Genomic DNA, 12833 nt, shown 5'->3' with positions numbered 1-12833 from the left:
TAGGGTATGTCTATGCTTAAAATGCTACCGTGGCAGAGCTACAGCACTGCAGCTGAGTCGCTGTAGCGCATCAGTGTAGAATCACCCATGTTGACGGGTGGAAAAGTTTATTTATCAGGTGCATATTTTTTTTCTTGAATTAAGATTTTATTAAAAGATTTAGTATAACTGACGTAAGTGTATGTTTCACATTCTGTCCTGCAGCCCCCGATTCAAACCCATGCTTAGGTGGTTCATGTCCAAAACCAAAAGAAAGGATTTTTCACACCTCTGAGAGATGTAGCGATGCCAATGTAAGTTCACAGTGTAAACCAGCCCCTAGTCTGGTGCTCTATGCACTAGGCAACACTACTGTGAAGAGACTATACAATGTGGCTGCTGGACTGCGCATCGGGGTGCCCTGAACATTGGGAATTTGCAACCCTGAGCAGGTGGTCCAAGAGCTCTGACAATATCACCTCTATTCTGACTGTCCCAGCTGTAAATAGCAGAGCCCTCAGTCTTAGGAATGATCAAAAGGCAGCTTCCCCCTTAGATTAGAGTATCCAGCTACCGTGGTGCCCACCAACGCCTGCACTAGTCAGGAGACCCATCTGGTGACCGTGAGGTAATTGTAAAACAGACGTTGATTGAGGAAGCTTTGCCTTCGGAATGCATACACTCATCTCATTGGTCAGATGCCAGCTCAGAATAGTCACTGGAGAGGAATTGTAGAGAAGGAATTTACTTCAGACCAGGGGCTGTCACAGCATACCTTAACTGTCAAACGATGTCAGGAAACATCCTTTATCTGGAGCTTTGCTTGGAACGCTGGACACCAGACCAAACCTCCATTACCTGCAGCTTTTTAGACCACTGGAGATTATACCCAAGCTGCAGGCATGTTACAGTGAGCTGTGATCTGCATATGGAATATAAGATGGGTAAGTTGCTCTCTGTGCTATGGGTGGGTATGGAGAACCCCTCTTTGTCCTTGTCACAGGCACCAAAGGCAAGAACCAGGGACAACACCTGCAGAGAACTCTACTGAATATTCCCCTTCCGCTAAAGATTCAGTGAGTCACCAGAAACATACACCTCGGCCTTGTATAAGAGGAGGGTGCCAGCCTACTTTCATGGCTGAATTCAGTCAGAGGGCCTATTTCAGTGGGAGGTTCATGAGAAAGCAGGCTCCACTACCCAAATATTACACCGTTCCCCACCTCTACACATCCTAATTCCTCAACCCTAGGCCGGCATATGTCAGAGCGCCAAGATCAACAGCCAATTATGTCACTGGCATTGCTTGTAGCCGAGTTACCTGTGAGCATCCATCTCCTCAGACTGGCTTCCACCTCTTGCTTTCCCAGCTACATCTGGTTGATCTGGCCTCCCGGGGGATGGGGGACTCACTTGCTGGAGAGACATGCGTGCAAAGTTTTCCTGAGAAAGGAAGATATTGTCATGCCACTACTGGAACGAGTAGGTATAGCAGCTACTCCCACTACAGCGCCATGCTAAACACATACTATCCTCACCAAGCCACAGCAGATGATTTATTAAAACCCCCAGACTTACCCTACCTGCTTCCCAGGCAGGGCGACCCTCCTGGAGATGAGGAGGCACTGGAGGCCACACTTCGAGGACCCAGTGACACTGCACGGCTGCTGGCCCGGGGAATACAGATGATGTGAAGCCTCTTGGCCAGTTGCCAAAGGGAGAGGGTCTGTTGGTGCGTTAAGGGGATTTTAAGATGATTCCAGCCAGTCTGACGAAGGCACAGAAAAATCTGAATTGCACAGATTACATTAACCCATTCATTGCTGGCTGATACAAATGGGAGCAGTGTGACCAAGGAGGTGCAATGCATGGTCCTTAGTGCCAGGGTTCCTAGGGATGCATGCAGAATCTGCATCAGCCTCTATGGATGCTGGCGGACACTTGCTGGATCAGATGTTTCAGCAAACGCAGCTGTCCCATTAGTCTCTCCCAAATACCGAAGCATTAGAAACAGGTATACGCATGAAGCCATGACACCTGAGCAAAGATCTCCAGTCCCCCGTCAAAACTACCATACACTGAGTCCAATACCAAACTGAGCCCTGGATGTGTGCACTCCCTGAGCCAGAGGTACCAAATGAGCTCACCTCTGATTCTGTGATGGGCGGGTCCCCACCCTTTCCAGTGACTTTCTGCTGTCAGACTCTCTTCTAGCCACATCAGCCAGCACTGTCATCACTGACCAGCACAATGCTTCAGCTCTGCCAAGAGGAGGGTGCGTCACTAGTGCTCATCTGCCCCAGCACAGCTCCCCACTTGGCATAGGGTGCTGCACGAGGGGGGAAATAGGATAATAGAGACAGATTCAGCCATCACCCCAGCCTCCTGCTCCCCTCTTCATGAACACATTGGAATCACAGAGTGAGATTAATAGGCTGCTCTTTGCATGAGCCATAGGCAGGCACCATCATGATATCACAGGGAACAATTTGCACCCACAGAAATTGCACGATTCAATCCCTTGTGCACTGCTCACCTGGAAAACTGTGTGCACTTTGTCTGGCCCTGATTTGTCGCACCTGGATGCTGGCCGTGGTCCCCAGCTCCACCACCTCTGTCCTGGTCCTGCACCCTCCATCCCTCTCCTTAGCTAATTATCTTGCAGCATAAGCTGATTTGTGTCCACTCCCTCAGGCGAGGGCCTGACAACGATGTCTCCTGGTAACGATGTGGTGTGCACACCAGGAATAATAACCTTTTGGGGGAGCCTATTGTGCCACCAAGCTGATGCAGACATCAGGATCTGGAAGGTGAAACAGCAAGGACCCCTTCTTGACATGGCAGTAAGGAAAACTTCCAGGCTGAGTGAAAGGGAACAGACTGGCTGATGCTAGTGGTGTCCCCCATGGTCCCAGGTGAAAGGACTCAGTGCTAGCCTGCCCGAGTAGATGGCGACCCTGACAGGGTGCCTGCAGGTCATGCTTCAGCTCATCACAACCTGCAAGCCTCCAGGCTCCTACAGGATAAGCCCTAACACTGCATTACCTGCACCATGGGGCGATCTTCCTTGGCTCACAGACCCTTGCTGCAGGGTGTGGACCCCTCCTGTGTGCGACTCTGAGGCAGGGCAAGTGGTGCCGGTCTCCTCCTCTGTTTCACTTGCCCTCTCATGGCTGAGTGTTGTGCTGAAGCCAGAGTCTGCTGTGGCCCCTTTCCCCAAAATGCCAAACAAGACTGATCCTCTTTCAGGCCCTCTACCCCCCACCCCCAACTCCCTGTCCTTTCCCTTCTAGTCTAGTGCTCCTCCTCTTGCTTACCTCCGGGCCCACGTGACTCTGAACAACTTATTACTCACTCTCTCCCCATTGGGCTAGCCAGGGTCTGGTTTGTGAACACAAACTGTATTTGCACATACATGGAGGGAAACACCTCAGTACTTTATTTGCACATACAAATACAGTTTGTGTTTGCAAATACGCTCTTGCACACCCAAAATTTGAGATGTGGCATTTGGAATTGCATCTGCAAGTTTTTTAGTCTGTATATTGTAGCCCCTTTGGAAAATTTGGGCCTGGATCTCTGCTTCCACTGGGAGAAAAATGAAATTTTATGTATGAATAAAATGAGAACATGTTTTAAATGGGGTGGGGTTTTTTGTGTGTGTGCATTTTTGAGGCAGTTGGAGATTTGTTTGTTGCAGCACACTTTAGATGAAAGAAAATAATTTGCCTCCATTAAACTAACTAACAATTTTTTGCCCTGTCCCTATAGGCTAGCAATGCTTTGTGTGAAATGCGTTCACCAGTGGACAGATTGGGAAAAAAAATGAAGTGATGGTACTCTATCTAAATGCTTCCCATAATCCTAAACTTCACCCTGGATCTTCCTGCTAGTGATCAGCTGTGACATAGTCCAGATAAAAAAAAATCTCATCATTAGGTTTCCGAGTTAAAATTCCATTGAAATAAATGTGGGAAGTTCACACCACACTTAGACCTATTGGGCCTGATTCTTACACCAGTGCAGCTCTGTTGACTTCAGGGTAGGAGTCAGTCCTTATCTACACTAGTGTGGGTGAATGGTGAACCAGGCCCAAGCTCAGACAACCCTGCATTGGTTCAAATTTGTAAGGTTAGCACCGTAATGAGGAACTTTCCTTTTGAAAAATGAAAGGTTAGAATGAGCAGACACTGATGGGGCCACCAAAAAGCACTGGCACAGCGTACTGTGCCTGTGATGCCAATTCTCCCCCCACTGCTGGATTTTAAACCTGTACGTTCTGAAGCTGCATGGGTGCTCTCTGATGGTTATAACAAACCAACTGCACAGGAATAAACACACACACAGAAGTGGGGCTGGGGCACATGATTTACGAGGAGAGGCTGAGGGAACTGGGCTTATTTAGTCTGTAGAAGGGAATAGTGAGGGGGGATTTGATAGCAGCCTTCAACTACATGAAGTGGGGTTCCAAAGAGGATGGAGCTTGGCTGTTCTCAGTGGTGGCAGATGACAGAACAAGGAGCAATGGTCTCAAGTTGCAGTGGGGAAGGTCTAGGTTGGATATCAGGAAACACTATTTCACTAGGAGGGTGGTGAAGCACTGGAATGGGTTACCTAGGGAGGTGGTGGAATCTCCATCCTTAGAGGTTTTTAAGGCCCGGCTTGAGAAAGCCCTGGCTCTGATGATTTAGTTGGGGTTGGTCCTGCTTTGAGCAGGAAGTTGGACTAGATGACCTCCTGGGGTCTCTTCCAACCCTAAACTTCTATGATTCTAAGTGGATGTAAACATTATGGGAGTGTAGCGAGGCAGTGGGATACCCCACAGCCCCGCTGAGGGCCGATCCTCCCCTAACACCAATGTGGGCGGAGCCACCGGGTCCGGCGCCCGCCCCTCAGAGGGCACGGCGCCGACCCAGAAGTATAAAAGCCCACCTGCAGAGCTCAGTGGAGAACAAGCCGGCGGAGAGACCAGACGGCTGTGGCCGAGCTCCTCTTGGGAGACAGCAGCAGGCCGCGACTGGCCTGTTGACTCACCAGGCCAGCCGAGCCTACCCCTCGCCTGTTACCCTGAGGAGGACTGGCCGAGCCTGCCCCTTTCCAGCTACCCCGAGGAGGAGCCGAACCTACCCTTTGCTACCTACCCAGAGGAACCGATGCTGGTCGAGAGCACCGAGGACACTAGTACGGCCCAGGTACCTTACGAGGAGGAGTGTGGAAGTAGCCCGGGGGCAGCCGACCCTAGTCTGGCTGCAGCACTGCCAGAGCCTATGTCAGTGTGTTGCGGCCAGGATCCCCACTGACAGCAGCGAGTTTCCGCCGCTGCTAGGGCCCCGGGCTGGGACGCAGTGGAGTGGGAGGGCCTGCGTCCCCCCTGGCACCCACTCTTTGGGTGGCAGACTCCCCCTTTCTCCTGGCCTAGAGAGGCTGGGACCTCTTGCTCATTGACTCAGCCCCTGCTTAAGGGCCTGAGTTCCTGACTATTTGATTGCTGCCCCGCCCTGACCTAGGGCCTGGGCCGCTACAAACCCATTGACTCAGCCCCTGCTTGAGGGCCTGAGCTCCAGACTGCGTGGTTGCTGCCCCGCCCTGATTGAGGGCCCGGGGCTTTTTCTGACCTATTGGCTCAGCCCTTGCTTAAGGGCCTGAGCCCCTAACCGTGTGTTTGCTATCCCACACTACCGCTGGACCAGGACTGACGGCAGACCAGAGCGAGGCGGTGGGATACCCCACAGCCCCGCTGAGGGCCGAACCTCGGCCGAGACTTCTACAGGGAGGAAAAGGAGGAAAAACATCTTGTCAAGCAAGACAGGAAAAGGTGAATAATAAAATATAGGTGGGAGTGTGAAGGAAGAGGAAAGAGCAATGGTTCAACAGCTTTGTCACATAGACCTCTTAGGTCTTACCAAAGCACCCACCAGTGAACCAGTACTTAAGCTCCCAAGGCTGCTGGAGCTGGCTGATTTTACAAAGGGTTATTGAGCTCACTAACACAAGACTTGCATGAGGTTGTGTCACATGACATCATGAACAATCTTTATTGATTATCCAAAAAACTTAGGAAGAACTTCTATTAAAAGCTTAAAATAAACCAACTCTAGATCGCCACCTATTCAGATAGAGAAATAAATCTCCCACAAACGTATACTCGTTCAAATGGAATACATTTGATGAATCATACCAAAAATCTGTGATTATTATACTGGATGTGTTAATTTCCCAATAAATAACCCATCACATGATGACTTTTTAAAAATGAAGTGAAGTGCCTTCATTACCAAGGGCTGGCCAAATTCTGATCTCACGCTGGTGTAAAGCTAGAATAACTCCACCAAGGTCACATTGGTAGAAAACTAGCGTGAGCTAAATTAGGACCCTGTGGGAAATTCTGGCCCCGTTGAAGTAAATAGGAATTTTGCTATTAATAGCAATGGGGCTAGGATTTCACCCCATGCGTTCAAAGCTGAATACTTTTTCTAATACGTAAGATATGGAGGGAATCAAGGGAAAGCATATAATATTTATATATAAACTGACAACTCTGAAAAATAGAGGGCCTGTCTCCTTAATATGAGAGAGCGAGCGAGCAGAGAGTAATTTTTGAGGGCAGGAGGAATTTTGCTTTAGACAGACAACATTCCCCAATAGGATGAAAAGTGATCAGTCTCTAGCTTAATGAAACTCAGGCCTTGCTGAGAGAAATATAGCATGGGTTGTACCAGCACGTGTAATGCTGTTTTCTGAAGTATAGACTGTGACCATATACTCTAAGATGGGAGGTCAGAAGTCAGCTATGCCAATTTACACTAGCGGAGGAACTGGCCACAGATGTGCAGGAGTGGAGAGCAAAACTCTATATATCAACTCAGTACTTTTTCCTTGAAGGAAAGCACTCCAAGGCTGCAGGCCTTTCCCCTCTTTTCCCCATCCTCACAGAGTAGTGTTAAGCACACACTCGCCCTACAGGCAAATTGCCTGGAAGCTGTAGCTTGCAAATAGGTGGCTTAACAAAGAAACAAAAATCACGTTAAATGTAAAAAAAAAAACAACAACCCAAGAACATTTTAAATATTTCTGCAGTGCATTTACCCTGATGCACAAACATCTTCTCCCTCGATCCTCTTTAGTGCTTCTCAAGTTCAGAGTGAACAATCATATGACACTATGTACTTCTCCTGGTCCCCTAATATACATGTTCTAAGCTGACCTCTGATGTCATGGAATGTTTTGTAATCAATTCTTAAAGTTATAGCACCATTGGATTTTATTAACTCGCATAACAACAACAAACAACGACAACAAAAAAACCAACAAAACCCAGGACCTCATAACTGATCAGCCTTGTTTTATCCTTAAAGCTGCTTTAACAAGCAGGGAGTAATATATTGCAATTGGTACGCCACAATTTAATTGTTCTGTTCCTAAATCTAATATTGCAGCTGTGGGTTAAGTTTACACCAGAGCTTTCAAGAACATGAAAGTGTGGTACATCTGTGCAACAGAAAGCTAAACATCTCTTGATCTGATGTGTTTACAATGACATTTGATACTGTGGAATGGTTTGGAGTTTGTTAAAGCTACAGAACCATTTTTAACTGGTGTCATACAACAACTATGGTCTGCAAAAATCTCCTCATAAACTGCTCAGTCTGATGTGAGACAAGTAAAGCTGAGGAGGATAATGTTTTCTCAAGAATCTTTGTAGATTCGTCTGATGCAATGGAAATGGAACTCTGACCATAACTTCTCTTTCCGACTGTGGGCCATATGCTCAATTATGTCAATCAAGCATTTGAAAAATAAACACCGTTTAAATAAAAACACCTGAATACATCATAACAGCATAAAGAGAGAACACAGTAGTTCAACGAGTGATACTTAAATCAACTAGGGAAACTTAGTACATTCCGAAATCAAAGAGTCTTCAAGTTAACAGGTGGCAGAGCTGTGTATGGTACCCTGGACTTCATATTCTGTGTAACGAGCAGCTTCAGCATTATTTACTAGTTAGTGCATTTATTAAGCTCATAAGTAGTTCGGGAAACTTGGTAGTGGGCTCATAAATGTCAGCTGCAGTTTGTGAACTGCAAGTATCCGAGTGTTTTGATCAATGCTTTTACAGGAAAGTTAAAGGGTTATTAAAATTGTTTACTACTGCTACATGAAAAGGGAACAAGCCTGCCGAGTAACTTCAGTGGCAACAAGATGCAGAAGGCTGCAGATTGAATGCTGTAGCAGAAAAGAATTTCCACCTTTAACGAAAAGATTCAATTCGCACACAACCTCCGAGTCCACACACTAGGAAGCCTGTTGTGTGTTCTTTCTTCACAATGAACTATACAACTTTATGGTTGGTTGGTTTTGTTTGCAACATTAAGTGACCAAGACACAGGTTTCTGTCAGAAATATTTAATATGAGTAGGTTTCTGTATGAACGTTTTCTCATGCGCTAGTATGTCCTTCTGACACCTGCTGTCCTTTGAGAACTCAAAATGTGGAAATTAGGTAAGAAGATCCTTATCTGCCATTTCCTCCAGGGCAATCCACATTGATGCATTAGGTATTATCCAGTCTGACAGTTGAAACTCATGTAAGCTAACATACTACACTGGAATCCATTCAGGTTTCAAATTTATTATTTCAACCAGAATTAAGAACTAGCCAAAGCCTCTTCATAAAAAGGCACCAAAGCTGCACAGTGGCAACTTGACCAATGGGACAGAGTCTGCTTGCATAAAAAATACCTTAAAAAGCATATAATTCCATGGGAGTAGATCTGTAGCCATAGTCTCTTGCACATGGAAATTTGATACAGTAAAACGCAACAACAGTGCCTCCCCTCAGGTCAATTAATAGAGAAATAAAAATTGCCCTTAGAAGGGAAGAAATGCATTCATATTTCTTAGGCTTTTTCTCTTTTTTGTATCATAATGTTCTCTTCACGGGTGGGAAACTCAATCTTCAAGTTCAAAGCTTGTTTCATCGTATAGTTCAGGACGAGATGACCTGGAATGTCGTGAATATTTCAGTTGCAGAAAATCGCCCAATTCATCAAGGGCATTCAGGACCTGCAAGATCATTACACTGTATCAGTTATCTTAAAAGGATTTAAAGCTGTTCTCACTTCTGCTTTACATTTGAACAGCAAGTGACACAAAAACACATGTGGCTTTCACAGTTTAAAATAAAAGAAAAAGGAATAAAGCCAAAGGGGTGAATTTGGCTGTCAGCTACACTGGTGAATGTCAGTGAAATCAATTGAGCTACACTAGATTTACATTAGCATCACTGAGAACAAAATTTGGCTCTATGGTAAGCTATGTTGTATTAGCCAATGGCAATATTTATTAGCCGACTGTTGGTAAATTGTGTGTATTTCTCAGACATGCAGGGAGAAAAATACTCCAACTAAGAATTCTCGTTTTTACATGAAAAAGGCACATACATAACATAAGACGACATTGCTGTATCTGCATACATATCCCAAAGGCCAGTTTTACCATTGTATAACTCCAGTGGTGGACCAGGCCCAGATGTTTATCAGGGTCATTGTGAATATCTTGAACAGGATTATGTGGTTTGATAGCAAAAGTGGAAAATGTGCTTGTATTAATATCACAGCTGGCCTCATCCTATAATGTGAGTGGCTGCACATCCTCAACTCCTATTGGATTCAATAGAAAGCAAGGGCATTCAGAATCTCCCTGGAGAAGATCAGAACCCTGCAGCCTCAAGCCCGTGCTGAAAAGCAGCCAATAGGTTGATATCAAGTAAAAATATAGCACCTGTTCTTTCAATCCTGTTTCTGTTTACACAGTAACATATGCTCAGGAATAGAAAAGTCGTGTCCCCCCCCCCCCGGTTTAAGAATGTGGTAAAATGAGCTAAATAAAGAAGGACCTGCAAAGTAATTAAAAAAAAAATTACCATCCTTGAAAACTTTCCCATTTATGGGTCTTCCCCCTTATGTATTACTGCCAGTGGTTTAAGCCAATGGTTGTTGTGATGAGAAATGGCACAAGAGCGGTGTGTTTTTATTTTACACTGGATTTACAGCACATTCACGCAGTGGTTGTCCTTAAAAACTTTTCAGCTGCCTGAGGTAACTAAACCACACTACCCAGAGTGTTTCCCATTCCCCACACAAGGCATAGGGAAGTTTAGATAGTGTGGCAAATACTATGGCAATGATACCTAGCTGCAAAGGCAAAACTTGTAAAAGGTGACTGCTGGGGAGCGTCATTCAAGGCCCCAATTTGCATACCGCGGTGAGATGAATTGCAAGATCAGTGCTTGAAAATTGTAACTTTCATGTGTTTAATGCTGCTGTTTTAAGGAAAGAAAACCTAAGCGAAATAAAGAGATTACGCTCCTAATCTCCAGGGTGATTTCACTGTGTATTACTGCAGTTGCATAATCAAAAGCTTCTGCAACTCTGGAACTACACAGCGAAATAACAGCCTACCTAACTACACCTCGGTAACTAAGCATTGATATATATATATATATATGTTACCATTTAATTTTAACTTCGTGTTGAGTATTCCATTGTTCCTTACTGTAGTTTTAAGATTAGCAGGAATTTCCTACCGCACATGTGCAAACCAGATTTTTCAATTTTGTTTCTAAAATGGTCTGAATTGGCCTGGAAATTAGTCTTGAGTATAGGACTAAGGTCTCAGTCCTCCAACTGTGTTTGGTTCCATGTGCTCACATCAAGTCCCACTGAGGTCTGCGTGGGCACAGGGGCCAGCAGCATGGAGTCAGAAGCAGGATCAGGGCTCTTCCCACTTGAAAACACGGAGTGTATAAAATGCATCAGTTTCTGAGAGTTATGCTCATGCAAAAAGAGCCTTAAAATCTGTTGGCAACCAAAAAAGTTCCACCCTTACCTAACTCAAAAATGGATGAACATATTTCATCTAAATTTGCTTCCTTACCCTTGCACTAAGAGGAAGATGGAAAATTTCAATCTTAAAAATACTTTTTTTTAGAAAGTTATGAACAGATGGAAACAGAAGTTTATAATGGACATCTCAACATAAGTGTAACTGCTCTTCTGGAAGCAGGTAAAGATACAGGGATCAAACTGGTCATATTGCACCTTTTAGCCCTCTTGTTAGATACAAACAATTCCAAATATTGGACTGAAAGTTCCACATGTATCATACAAAACCCAAGATGGTGCCATATTTTGCTGCTGCAATGTAACTCACATAAATATGGAATGAAAATAAGGGCATGGAAACCCTTATATGCAATTATTACCACATCATTTAGGGTTTCCTGCCCAAGCAGTTAACTTTGGTCTTGGTGTGCTCCTAAGGTAGGTCTTTATTAGTTATTACAGATTTAGTCACTCTTAGGAACAGGGGAATATAGTACAGTTAATTGTTGTATAATTTAATATTTTAAATAAAATCTGTAATTATAAAGGCTTTAAATATTAAGTGACAAAGATCAAGAAAAACAAAAGCAAAATGAATTATTGAGATTCAAAGTAACAGACTTGTAGCTTCTCCCAGCCCCTCTAGCATCTGATGTTAATTTCACCAGGACATCTGCTGTTCTTACCGTGTCTAACATCTCCCGTGTATGTGCAGCCGACACACAAAACCGAGCCCTCGATTCTGCGATAGGAGTAGCTGGAAATCCAACCACAACCACCCCAATATTTTTGTCTAACATGCGCCTTGCAAAAGCCCTGGGAGGAGGGAAAGAAGAAAACAAAAGTGAGTTATTGCCAATAAACTGAGCACAAAGAGAAAACACGCAAGTGTGAAAAACAATGGTTAAAAAATCCTGGCCCTACTGAAGTCAATAGGCGTTTTACCATCAACTCTCCACTGCCTTGCAGCTTGTGTAGTCATTTTCATCTCTGCAAAGCGACTGTCAGATACAATCACTGATGTAAGTGAGCAGAGAATTCTGATTAGGAGCAATTCGCAATCACTGAGCACAGGTGCAAATGTCTATGTAAAGTGTAAGGCAGCAAGAATCAGACCCAATATCAGGCAAATATTTAGACGAACAGATGGTGATAAATAAAAATTAATGCCATTTAGATCAAACGTCATTGAACAAGGCACTGAACATAAAGTAGAACGATGGTCTTGTCGCTGCAGCAAGAGACTGGGACTTGGGAGACCTGGGGCTAATTCCTGGCTCTGCCAAAGACTCTCTGAATGGGTCGGTCATTTAACCTCTGTGTGTCATTTCCCCACCTGTAAAATGGGGAGAACAGCTACCTGCTCAGTATCCCGAGGAGAAAATTGTTCATATTTGTGAGGTAAGTAATGCAGAGGGACAGAGATCGATTCATAACACTTAGCGTGGACTAATTGGCCTCAATGACAACCCATTCTACCAATCTGTGCAAACAGGTAGAGGAGACTGTGGTCACAAATAAACTGATCCAAAGAGGAAGCATGCATGAGCCACTGGGACAGCTACAGAGGGACTCTGACAAACAACTTCATGAGGGAGTTCCAGAGATGGGGCCCCAATGCTGAGAAGTCTCTGCACCTTGACCACTGAACTTCCGGATGGCAAGGGGAGACATCTTGGTTGATCTCCAATGCCTCAAGAGGGAAACAAGATGATTCTGCAACTAAAGCTGTCTCCCATTTCCCCACAGGCCAGTTATTAGGGTTGTGTTCTGGGCTGAGGATTTTCTATAGCTCATAAGACCTGCTTTCTGCCCATCAGATAGTCCTTGCAAGAGGGCTTGATAAATAGTTAAACTTCAGACTAAAAGGATCCTGGTGTAACTGGGAGACAGGGGAGTTCACTATTCCCCACAGATCCTGAAACGCTGATGGAAGCTTGGCCATAGAAGGGCACAAGTTCTCCATGCA

At 45.0% G+C, this 12833-nt stretch overlaps 1 protein-coding gene across 1 annotated transcript in view; it reads right to left on the bottom strand.

Moving 5' to 3' along the window:
• Positions 1-8930: 8930 nt before the first annotated feature.
• SPTLC3 (serine palmitoyltransferase long chain base subunit 3) overlaps positions 8931-12833 on the bottom strand; it is a 125174-nt gene continuing 121271 nt past the window's right edge. Inside the window, exons 11-12 of the mRNA XM_026653225.1 lie at positions 11551-11680; positions 8931-9044 (exon numbers count right to left, since the gene is read on the bottom strand). Coding sequence (XP_026509010.1) covers positions 8931-9044; positions 11551-11680 — 244 coding nt within the window. The remainder of the gene's footprint in view (positions 9045-11550; positions 11681-12833) is intronic.

The sequence above is a fragment of the Terrapene carolina genome, unplaced genomic scaffold (genome assembly GCF_002925995.2).
Source record: "Terrapene carolina triunguis isolate 2854851 unplaced genomic scaffold, T_m_triunguis-2.0 Scaffold132, whole genome shotgun sequence".
NCBI classification, from domain to species: Eukaryota; Metazoa; Chordata; order Testudines; family Emydidae; genus Terrapene; species Terrapene triunguis.
Note: the sequence above shows the minus strand (reverse complement) of the source record. Positions and strands in the feature narration are given on the sequence as shown.